Source organism: Scyliorhinus canicula, chromosome 12 (assembly GCF_902713615.1).
Source record: "Scyliorhinus canicula chromosome 12, sScyCan1.1, whole genome shotgun sequence".
NCBI lineage: Eukaryota > Metazoa > Chordata > Chondrichthyes > Carcharhiniformes > Scyliorhinidae > Scyliorhinus > Scyliorhinus canicula.
In genome coordinates, this window is record NC_052157.1 from 42129301 (window position 1) to 42141916 (window position 12616).

At 47.5% G+C, this 12616-nt stretch overlaps 2 protein-coding genes and 1 non-coding gene across 6 annotated transcripts in view; 1 reads left to right on the forward strand and 2 right to left on the reverse strand.

Annotated features, from left to right (window-relative positions):
* Positions 1-12616, forward strand: part of LOC119974214 (transmembrane 6 superfamily member 1-like) — a 148094-nt gene that overhangs the window by 132402 nt on the left and 3076 nt on the right. For 2 of the 3 annotated variants that reach the window (XM_038812961.1, XM_038812964.1), the window contains exon 10: positions 3317-3389. In XM_038812961.1, the coding sequence (XP_038668889.1) occupies positions 3317-3389 (73 nt within the window). Of the gene's footprint in view, positions 1-3316; positions 3553-12616 lie in introns of those variants that run through there. The other variant, XM_038812960.1, reaches the window with a different exon arrangement.
* Positions 1-12616, reverse strand: part of LOC119974215 (hepatoma-derived growth factor-related protein 3-like) — a 108798-nt gene that overhangs the window by 49308 nt on the left and 46874 nt on the right. The gene's annotated exons all lie outside the window — the stretch shown is intronic.
* trnai-aau lies at positions 8181-8254 on the reverse strand. Its single transcript has one exon. It is a non-coding gene; the product is annotated as a tRNA-Ile (tRNA).

Consider the following 12616-nt stretch of genomic DNA (forward strand, 5'->3'; position numbering starts at 1 on the left):
CACATGTTCATTAGTACCAAAGAGAAACGAACAGGAATATTCATGCCCTATCCCTGCTTGGGAGGAATGAGCGTAGGGGGTTTAAGATAGTTGGTGTCGGTATAGGGTTGGTGGGGAGAAAAAAAGTCTCTCAGGATCCTACTATTTCAACTATCCTGAAATCAGGCACACTTAGAACAATTGTCGCAGAGGACCGGGAGCCTAATTCAAACAGCAAAGTCGAGCCCTGAAGTCATTGGAATAGACATACTATTTTAGCCCTGAGCTGGACCTTATCAAACCTGTCACAATACCCAGCCATCACTGAGATCCTAGTCAGAGGAGGGCCAGCTAAGTTTATTTTTGAAGCTTCTAAACTTGTGTGACTGGAGGAGCTCCTGCTTGCTTGCAAGGAGAACAACTTATTCTCTTGTCCCAGGATTCAGCTCCCAATTGTGGACTTTCCCAGTCACATCCTAATCCAATTCCTTACTTACCTTCCCCGGAACCTCTGTCCTGGGTCTCCATTATATTTTCTGCATAGAGGGTGTAATTTTAACCCCTCTTCACAAGAGACAGGCTTAACATTTCAGAGGTCCAGAACCTACTGACTTTCTGTTTTAGTGGAGGTGGGTGACCAATCTACCCTGGAGGCAAATGCGTGTCCTTTAAGTATGCTAATGAGGCTGTGTGCTTCAAATTTGATCACTTTCATGGTTAAGCTCTGTGGTCTCGGCTTTCCAGGAATGTGGTGTGGATTTTCCAGGGATGGGGAAATGCCAGCAGCTGAGAGAGGCATAAACAACCAGGCCCAGAGATAAGTAAATTTCCAGCATTGCTAGTGGGCGAAGAGCGACACGACTGCTTCCACAGGGCTCCTCAAGCCAAAGTGTTCTCCTTCCCATGATCAAAAAAGCAACGCGCACCACCATCCTCAACCACCCCTGTGATCCATAATCTCGCCTCTCCACTCTTCGCTCTCTAGTTGCAGCTAACTGGCAATGGCCGTTCCCTCCGTCAATCAGCCAACCTCATCAGATTTGTTTTAATAATGTAAGGAACTGTGGAGAAGGGGTTAAATATGGACTTTTTAGCCTCCCTTCAGCCACTGGGTCCCCTGAGCGCTGGACATTTCTCAGCAGGACCTGCACTTGACTAACATTTCTGTGAATTTGGCCCACAGGGCCTCCCCTCCACCCACTCCCTCACCACTCCGTCCCTGCCTCCTCAGATATCACTCACCACCATCACTTCATTCCTGCCTCCCCATAAATATAGGCACCAGGCTTTCACAAATGCCGAGCTGATGAAGACTGGATTAGGATTGAGAAACAACACGAGGAGCACGTCTAGTGGCCACGTTGCGTTCGAACAAGAGTACACGCGGCCGATAAATCCCGGCAGAGGCCTCCTGCGGGCTTCCCTGCAGCCTTTGCACCACGGGGATCTACCCATGCTCAACGAGGCGTCGGAATCGGAACTCCGCCCAAAAGGGGCGGAACAATATGGCACTCATAAAAGTAGCTCTTAAAACCTATTTCTGTAGGTTTTAAGAGCTACTTTTATGAGTGCCTACCTACCCGGGATCTAGCACATCCCTCGAACTACCTGGATGCCGATCATTAGTGGTCCACAAGAACGTGGACCAGATGAAGCAGCACCTGGGGGGGGGCCTCTCAGGGCATTGGAGGCCCCTGGGTGGTGAGGGACACTGCAGGTCGCCCCTGGCCCTCTCCCTGGAACGTAGGCACCGTGGCACTGCCACGGGTCCTGGAGTTGGACAGGGCAGATAAGTAACGGCTTCTGGTAGGTTGGGGAGTGCTGTAAAGGAGCTGGGGGTGGGGGGGGGGGGGTTGCCTGAAGATGGGAGGTCCCCAGGGACATCTTAGCAGGGTGTGGGGTAGTTCCCATGTGCGTGGGGTGTGTCATTGCCCACAGGTGGCGGCCTGATGTCTGAGTTCAGCTCTCCAATGCTGAAGAAAATTCGAAGTACATAGAACATTAAACAGTACAGCACAGAACAGGCCCTTCGGCCCTCAATGTTGTGCCGAGCCATGATCACCCTACTCAAACCCACGTATCCACCCTATACCCGTAACCCAACAACCCCCCCCCTTAACCTTACTTTTATTAGGACACTACGGGCAATTTAGCATGGCCAATCCACCTAACCTGCACATCTTTGGACTGTGGGAGGAAACCGGAGCACCCGGAGGAAACCCACGCACACAGGGGGAGGACGTGCAGACTCCACACAGACAGTGACCCAGCCGGGAATCGAGTGTGGGCTAAACCGGTGAGAAATACCCCACAGCCCAAAAAAGTCCCCTAGCGTTTAGCCATGTGTTTCCCGGTGCTCACACAGCCAAGAAACACATGGCTATTTAACGTGACTTGCATCGAATAAAGGGCCTGAACAGGGTATGCACAGCCGAGGCTGTACATCGCCTCATTTTGTACCGTGGGAAGCTAAGTTCTACTCGCCGGTACTTTCCATCCTAGCAAGAGATCGTGGCGGCCCAATCACCAAGGCCCCCAAAACGATCCCCAACCTCACCCCAGCCAGAACACAGTATAAGAGGGTCCCTTTCTCCCCCCCTCCCCCAAACACCCATGCCAGGCAACCCCGGCCGATTGCGCACATGCACAAAAAATGGCAGCTTGGCACCTTGGCAGTGCCCTTCTAGCCAGTACTGTGACCTGGGCACCTTGGCAGTGTCAGGCTTTCACCCAGATGGCACTGCCTTGATGCCAAGCTGGCACTGTCAGGGTGCCCAGGTGGCACCAGCAGTGCCAGGGCACCCTACTGCCAAAAGGGCATGCAGCTTGGGGCCTATGATCCTCATGGGGCCTCCTATGAGTGCCATTCCATCTGGTCCCCATTTGTGGGGACCAGTGCTGAACAGCACTCACCCGAAATCACTGAGGCGAAGTGGCTGAATGCCAAACCCTAAGATGCCTCGGGAATCTGCACATTAGAGTATGGCGAACTGCCTCGCTCTAACATGCAGGTTTGCCAAAAAGTGACCCCGCCCATTTTGGGCAGGACTTATATCGCAACATCTCACGAGATTGCAATCTGCAAGTTCTCCAAATATTGATGTGGAATTAAAGTTCCCATGGTTCCCCATGTTCCCATGATCTTGAAAAACCGGCAAGAATCATAGCGTGAAAGAAAATATATTGAGATTTTATTATTCTATTAGGTGAAATGGTTATCAAACCAGTGGAGCCCAGCTCATAAATGCATTATTTATTACTGACTCAAATCAATTCTGTGAATCTATTTCATATGCAAAGGAGACTCTCATGCAATCTCAACGTTGCTCTTTTACAGGCAGAAAATCCAAAAGCAGCAACTGTGAAAGTGTCGCCAGTTACAACAGACGATCAATTAAAACTAAATGAAGGTGATTCCATCGGAGGCCATTCTCACAATTTAAATCATCAAATCCATGACATCCAAGTTAATCTAATAGTCTATTTGATAACTTTCCAACGTTCATGTTACAATATGAAACAATTTTTTAATATGGGTGTTACAATGTTTTAAAGATGAATCTTTTACTGCAATTTCATCGTTTATTCATCTTGTTTATTATGAATAGTGAGATGCTTTTATTTTGGGGGCTAATTTAATTAACCTGAGGAAGGAGCAGTGCTCCGAAAGCTCGTGTTTGAAACAAACCTGTTGGACTTTAACCTGGTGTTGTAAGACTTCTTACTGTGCCCACCCCAGTCCAACGCCGGCATCTCCACATCATAATTTAATTAAGATTCAGGATGATCCTGGGTTCTATATTGATAAAGCTTTGGAAACACTGTTACGCAGTGATAATAGATTAAATCGGCGAAAAATGATTGGTTAACCGACAAAGTTATAATTTTCCTAATGATCAGAATATAGCTTCAAACATCATCTACATCTTTCAACCCAGAGACACTGGGTGCATTTTTCTGAAAAAATTTCCAAATGTGGTCTCCGGCAGGAAACAAGGTGTGATTCCCGCCGAGTGGATTAGTGCGATCCACATCACAATCCATCCACACTTAGAAATTACAGTCAGGGTGAATCGTGGGGACCCGAAGAAGTTGGCAGTGCCAGATCCTCAGAGATTGGGGTACCTTTGTAAAGGCACCTCAATCTTAGAGTAACACTACTGTGCGCCGCCCCCCCCCCCCCCCCCCACCCCACCCCCGATCACTGACAGGTCCCCCCAAATCGCTGAGGAAGGGGCAGTGCTCCAAAAGCTAGTGTTTGAAACAAACATGTTGGACTTTAACCTGGTATTGTAAGACTTTTTACTGTGCTCACCCCAGTCCAACGCCGGCATCTCCACATCATGTGCTGGGGTACATTCACAATGCTGTTACTGGGATTTTGAACCAACGACAATGAAGGAACGGCAATATATTTTCAAGTCAGGATGGTGAGTGGCTTGGGAGGGAACTGCCAGGGGGTGGTGTACCATGTATCTCTGACCTTGTCCTTCTAGATGGTCGTGGCTGTGGGTTTGAAATATGTTTTCTAAGGAGTCTTGGTATGTTCCTGCAGTGCATCTTGTAGATGGTGCACATGGCTGCCACAGTGTATCAGTGGTGGAGGGCGTGAATGTTTGTGGATGGGGTGCCAATCAAGCCGGCTGCTTTGGTCTGGATGGAGTTAAGCTTCTTGAGTGTTGTTGGAGCTGCTCTCATCCAGGCAAGTGGAGAGTATTCCATCACAGTCCTGATTGCTGCCTTGTAGATTGTGGACAGTTTTTGGGGAGTCAGGAGATGAGTTACTCACCACAGGATTCCTTGCCTCTGACCTGTTCTTGCAGCCACAGTATTTATATGATAGTCCAGTCCAGTTTCTGGTCAATGGTAACCCCCAGGATATTGATAATGGGGGTTTCAGCTATGGTAATGTCATTGACTATCAAGGAGTGATGGTTAGGTCCTCTCTTGTTAGAAATGGTCATTGCCTGACACTTGTGTGACGTGAATGTTACTTGCCACTTGTTTGTCCAAGCCTGGATATTGTCCAGGTTTTGCCACAGTTAGACAGAACTGCTCCAGTATCTGAGGGTTACGAATGATGCTGGATATTGTGCAATTATCAGCAAACATCCCCACTTCTGACCTGATGTTGGAAGGGAAGTCATTGATGAAGCAGCTGAAGATTAATGGACCTAGGACACAACAATAAGGAACTCCTGCGGTGATGTCTTCGAGCTGAGAGGACTGACGTCCAACAACCACAACCATCTTCCTTTATGCTAGGTATGACTCCAACCAGCAGAGAGGTTTCCCTGATTCCCATTGACTTCAGTTTTGCGAGGGGTCCTTGATGTCACAGTCGATCAAATGCTGCCTTGATGTCTGGGCCGCCGCCCTCACCTCACCTCTGAAGTTCAGTTATTTTGCCTATGTGTGAATGAAGGCTGTAACGAGGTCAGGAGCTGAGTAGCCTGGTGGAACCAAACTGAGCATCTGTGAGCACATTATTGGTAAGCAAGTGCCACTTGATAGCATGGTTGATGACCCTTTCTATCACTTTACTGATGATCGAGGGTAGACTGATGGGGTGGTAATTCGTTGGGTTGGATTTGTTCTGCTTTTTGTGTTGAGGATATACCTAGGCGTTTTCCACATTTCTGGGTAGATGCCAGTGTTGTAGCTGTACTGGAACAGCTTGGCTGAGGGTGCAGCACGTTCTGGAGCACAAGTCTTCAGGGGTATTGCTGGAATATAATCAGTACCCATACCCTTTACAGTAACCAGTGTCTTCAGCCGTTTCTTGATATAATGTGTAGTGAATCAGATTGGCTGAAGACTGGCATCTGTGATGCTGGTGACCTCTAGAGCACACCGAATTGGATCATCCACTTGGCTCTTCTGGCTGAAGATTGTAGCAATTGCTTCACCCTTATCATTTGTACAGATCTGTTGGGCTCCCACATCATTGAAGATGGGGATATTTGTGGAGCCTCATCCTCCAGTGAGTTGTTTAGTTGTCCACCACTATTCAAGGCTAGATGTGGCAGGACTGCAGAGCTTAAATCTGATCCGTTGGTTGAGGAATCACTTAGCTCTGCCTATCACTTGCTGGATATGCTGTTTGGCACACATGTAGACCAGTATTGTAGCTTCACCAGGTTGACACCTCATTTTTAGGTATGTCTGGTGTTGCTCCTAGCATGCCCTCTTGCATTCTTCATTGAACCAGGGTTGATTTCCTGGTTCAATGGCAATGGTGAAGTGGGGGATATGACTGGCCCTTTATAGAAACCTCATGACTTTCACTCCATTCATATCTCCAATTGGGAGCAGATGGGGTTTGTGCGAGGCTGAGCCTGAAGGAGGGCCTTAAAGGGTTTTGGAGAAGAAAGGCAGGGGCAATTGCAGAAGGCAGGGTGGGAGGAATTGGCAGTGGGTGGGAAGGTTTTTGTGGAGCAAGGAGGAAATTTCATGTTCATTCTGACCCTTGCGAAAATCATTAAAATTATGGGATCTTACTGTTGGGAAAATGAGGCGCTTGGGAGTTGAAAACGGGAAAAAAAATCCTCCCCATTAGCTGCCTGGTGAAACTTTCAAGCGAGTTGCAAATAAACAGTCACTCCAGCCAATAACAGATAGCAACCTATCTGAATATGCAAAGAGTGGCTCTAATCTAGGTGCAAGAACAGTGAGCAATTTACAACACCAATCTGTGCAGCAGGGGCTTCCTGGTGGCACCAGGCCTTCAGCATCCTCAGTTAACATGTTCTACTCATTTACACCACCTATAGGCCCATCCTTTGTTCCTTCACTATCCTCTTTTGTGCTTTGTGCTATCGTCCCTTTTTGTCATTTAATCTCGCCTGTCATTTCCTTTTGTTTGTTGCCTCTCCCTTGTCCATGGCTCTGTACTTGCTCAAAACCTGTCACATCCAAACATGTTGCAGTTCTGATGAAAGGTCATTGACCTGAAATGCTTAACTTTGCTTCTCTCTCCACCCATGCTGCCCGACTTGCTGAGCATTTGCCATTTTTATTGAAGATTTCCAACGCCTGTAGCATTATGCTTTTGTTGTGTTACAACCGTTTATGTTGTTGTTACAACCGCTGGTAATTTTGCTGTGTATATTTGTGGAGCAGTAATTCTGCTCTGTGTATTTGTCGTTATAACCACTGATAATCTTTCTATGTATATTTATCGAGCAGCAATCCTCCTCTGTGTCCTGTTGCTGACCTCTCGTTGGGCCCTCCCATGGTGCCTCTTCTCCTCTTCCAGCTTGTTTTGGGCTTGGCACCCACCATCAGCTGCTGGATTTCCCACATTCCTCCATCCTGGATTGGGAGAGCCTTTGCTCAGCCTGCGGGTGCTCAGTGCAAATGAGAGCAGAACTGGAAGATCATTCAGGCCTCTCTCACTTGATCTAAGCCTCGAAAGACGTGTTGTTCGGTAAATTGGACATTCTGAATTCTCCCTCAGTGTACCCAAACAGGCGCCTGGAATATGGCGACTAGGGGCTTTTTGCAGTAACTTCATTGCAGTGTTAATGTAAGCCTACTTGTGACAATAAAGATTATTATTATAAAGGCCAGGAGGTGTGTTGGCTCCTCTACATCTACCTCTTAACAATAGCCTGGGCTGAAAATTGCTATTCCATGTTGTTCAGTCAGGTGCGGTGATATTTGAGCTCCTGTTTTCTGACACTATCAGTTCTCCTCTTGAAATGATTTTCTGTCCCTGTAACCAGCTTGTTTCACCATCTGAGTTTGCACTTTTTCCTTCTATTGTGCCAATAAAAGGTCATCCCATAAAATATCACCGCGTTGTCTGTCAGAGGATGAACACCGTATGTAAAAACGTGTGCAGTATGTTGAAAGATTTAGAATTTAGAACAGTACAGCACAGAACAGGCCCTCGATGTTGTGCCGATCAATGATCACCCTACTCAAACTCACGTATCCACCCTATACCCGTAACCCAACAACTCCCCCTTAACCTTACTTTTTAGGACACCACGGGCAATTTAGCATGGCCAATCCACCTAACCCGCACATCTTTGGACTGTGGGAGGAAACCGGAGCACCCGGAGGAAACCCACGCACACACGGGGAGGACGTGCAGACTCCGCACAGACAGTGACCCAGCCGGGAACCGAACCTGGGACCCTGGAGCTGTGAAGCATTGATGCTAACCACTATGCTACCGTGCTGCCCAAACTATATGGCCCGTACGGGGATCGAACCCTCGATCTTGGCGTTATTAGCACCACACTCTAACCAACTGAGCTAACCGGCCAGCTCAAATGAAAATCGCTTATTGTCACGAGTAGGCTTCAATGAAGTTACTGTGAAAAGCCCCTAGTCGCCACATTCCGGCGCCTGTCCGGGGAGGCTGGTACGGGAATCGAACCGTGCTGCTGGCCTGCTTGGTCTGCTTTAAAAGCCAGCGATTTAGCCGAGTGAGCTAAACCAGCCCCTCTATTTAAAACTGCATACATCTTGCCTTATTTTCTGTTTATCACACAATACTATTACAAAACCACTTGGGGGCAATGATATTCAAATACAATTTTCTTGTTTCCTCTCTTGTTGAAAATCTCAATGTGCAGTTCTTGCATTACCTTTGATTTGAAACTGACCATAATTTTCCCAAGGATATTTGGCACATACGTGCTATCTGAGAGCCTGCATTGCAATGTTTAAAATTCTATTTACTCGCCTATAGAATGTGGGGAAAACAATTAAGAAGTAATTCAGCTCAATGAAGATGCAAGGAAATAAAAGGTGTGATATCATTTTCTGAAATCCATTCTTTGAATCCTGAGAGTTTGGAGCCCTCCTGTCGGTTGTGTTTCAACAATTGTAATTGTACCTATACCAGCAAGTTATTTTTAATCCTTATTTTTTAAACCTGTACCCCTTGAATTATATTAAATTATATCAAGTTCCCTCTTGCACAGCTTCTGGAAAAAGTTTGTTTCCTTGAAAACTTTGGGCCCAGTTTTCCTTTGGGCTTGGGAATACCCAACCTGAGAAGGGGTTAAAGAAACGCACAATTTTCAACTCATCCCTCACCTAAGTCACTGATATAGATTGTAAATAGTTGAGGCCCAAACACCAATCTACTAGCTAAAGCCTGCCAACCCAGAAATAACCCATTCATTCGTACTCTCTATTTTCTGCCTGCTAACCAGTCTACAATTCATGTTAATACAGTATATTCCCCACAATTCTATGAGCACTAACTTAGTGTGATAACCTTGTTTGGCACCTTATCAAATGCTTTTAGAAATTCCAACCACACCACCTCCACTGATTCCCCTTTATCCACCTCTACTACCTCAACAAGCTCTAACAGGTGTGTCAAACACAACTTCCCTTTTATAAATTCATATTAATTCCGTTCAATCACATTATAATTTTCTCAGTGGCCTAATATCACATTCCTAATAGATTCTGGCGTTTTCACTATTACTGATGGACTGATCAGAAGGGACTGAGAGGTTTGAGGTGAGAGAGTTCCATTGCTGAGGGCCAAAACAGCTGAAAGCACAGCCACCAATTGTTTCTGTGGTGCAACAATGACAAATATATTTATATTTTTGAATGAGCACTTATATTAGCTTATTATATCACTTATTTCTCATTGACACCACTCCACGTCACTGCGAAACCCGCAAGGGGAGGGGGGGGGGGGGGGGGGGGGTGCTGCCAGTGGGAAAAGAGAGTCCCAAAGACAGGAGAATTCTTGCCATGGTATCATAAACTCAGAGGAAGATATGGGAAACTTTGGAGAATAATAAAAAACTCGCTGAAATTTACTAGTTTCTTCAACCTGACCACCACTCCACTCTCGTTTTTAAATGCCTCCATGGGTCCACCATTTCCGAGCTCTATAATCTCCTCTTGTCCTACAACAGCAGCTCAGTGGCATTTTTACTGGACTAGTAATCCAGAGACCCAGAGTAATGCTCTGGGGATCAAGGTTCGAAACCCACCATGACAATTAAGAATCTGGAATTAGAAGTCTAATGATGACCATGAAACCAAAATCAGCTGTCGTAAAATCCCATCTGGTTCATGAATCGGCGTTTCATTTTGTAGCAGTACACTACATTTCCCAGCTACATTTCACCTGACGTCTCAAGAATCTGGAGCACTCTCCAGCACTGATGTGATATTTTTAAATCTAGTCAACGGTTCAAACTGGAATTCTAAAAATAGGGATATCCAGAAATACACTACGGATACCTGGCAGCGCTTCCTGTTTCTGTGGTGCGGCCTTGACAAATATGTTTGTGGTATTAAATGAGCATTCATATCCGGACTGAAACGTTCATCACAACTTGGGACTCAATCTTTCCCTGCTCACTAAATTTAATGTAGATCAGATATTCCAAGTATTAAATGGGTAAACCGCGTCACATAGAACCTATTCAGAAAATTAGTGAACAGGAAAAAGAATCTTTTAGAAGGCTAAACTGCATATAAGACTCTCTTCGCTTTGTATGTGTGGATCGAGCACTGCAAATTCCATCAATAACTCAAGCCACACTCAGGATATTTTTTCTCATGCCAAAACTAATAACACAAACATAGTCCATGCTTTCTATGAACTGTGTGATAACCCTCACAAGGACCATGGGGGATCGCTGGTGACCGCCCCATGGCCTTCGTAGAATAAGAGTTCCAGTGGTGAGCGGGTGGAGGCCCTCCCAGCTGGGGCTTGTTAGCAGGACCTTTAAGAGTAGCTCCCAGACCTGGACGGGCAGCCCCTGATGGTCCTGAGCTGGGACATCTGTTTTGTGTTGCCGCGGTAGCGGCGGCTTCATCGTCAGTTTAAAATAAACCGGTTGGGCCTTTCATTCCATGCCTCCTGGAATTATTACAAACTGGGAATGCTGTTATGCATAAACTGGTCTGGGAAAGAAAGACTTTATTTTGTGCTGTTCACAATCTCAGGATGTCTCAATTTGAAGTCTTGACACCATTGTAATGTGCTAAGTTTGGCAATTAATTTGTATACCATTCGCCCCCCCCCCCCCCCCAAACAGTACAGAGAGTAATAACCAAATCTCTGATTTCAGCTGTTGGTTGAGGGAGAAATACTGGCCAGGATACTGGGGAGGACTCCCCTGCTCTTCAAATAATGTTTCACAGCCACTGAGATGTCAGCCGATTATAGTGTAACATCTCGCAATAAATCCCAAACCAAATGCTACAACATTCAAGTAAAACACCCATAGAGGTGCCAAGGTGCCATTTTAAGTAAGTCTGACTAATAAGAATATACCCTACTGAAGGAACTTAATTCTACACCCACTTATACCACAGTGCTTTACACATTCCAATACTGAGGCAGAACAGTAACTGACAATAATTACACCAAAACTTTACAACAGACTGACAAATAACTCTCAGGCATACTGTGTATCTCAGGCTTCAAAGCAGGGATCAGCGGCGAAATTCTCCGACCCCTCGCAGGGTCGGAGAATCGCCTGGGACCGGCGAAAATCCCGCCCCCGCCGTGGTTGGAATTCTCCGCCACCCGGGAATTGGCGGGGGCGGGAATCACACCCCGCCGATTGGCGTGCCCTCCACGCCGATCGGCGAGACCCCTGCGGCGATTCACCAGCCCGCGATGGGCCGAAGTCCCGCCGCAGAGAGGCCTCTCCTGCCGCCATAGTTTGAACCACCTCTGGTGGCGGCGGGATCAGGCACACGGGGTCCTGGGGGGCGCGGGGCGATCGGCGAGGATTCCGCACCTTTGGGGAGGCCCGACGCCGGAGTGGTTGGCGCCACTCTGCTACGCCGGGAACCACCGCCCCGCCGGGTAGGGGAGAATACTGGCCCAGGTTGCTAAAGTAGTAAAATTAACCATGAATAAATGTTTAATAACAGCACACACATAAATCACAAGTATTCACTTCACTTATGAATGTGGTAGTCACCACTGATTGTATAATAGAGGTAATACGGTAAGGCTCCTGTACTACAGGTACAGGGGTAGATCTCTGCCTGCTGGCTCCGCCCAGTAGGCGGAGTATAAATGTGTGTGCACACCGAGCTGTTCCTATTCTGGTAGCAGCTGCAGGAGGCTACACATCTCTGCTTAATAAAGCCTCGATTACCCTCTACTCTCGTCTCGCCGTAATTAATAGTGCATCAATGGAGAGCTGTTGCAAAACAGTAAAATACCGTAGAGCTTACACAGATCTTATTTTTTAAAAACGGGCTGGATTCTCCAATTCTGGGGCTATGTCCCCCACGCCGGCTTTTCTTCAGAACAAATAGCATAAAACAGCCACCGATTCCCGATTTTGCTGGGGGCGAGAAGGAAGGCAGCGTAGAGCATCCGGCTCTCACTGCCGATACGGCCCGGAGAATTGCCGGGTCCGTGGCCGCGCATGCAACATCGCAGCAGCCGCTCACGGACCCGGCCCGTGAAATAGTCCACACTTTTGGCCGGCTCGCGCACCCCGGACCAACCCCCGCAGTGCCCCCAGCCTCTCCCCTGCCCGCAGATAGGCCCTCCTCCTCCGACTGTGGCGGCGCTGGACTGAGTCCGCAGCAGGCACGCCGACTTCCCGATGGATGAGACCACACATGTCCCACGCCGGTTGGGGGTGGGGCATCGGGGGGGGGGGGGGGGGGGGCA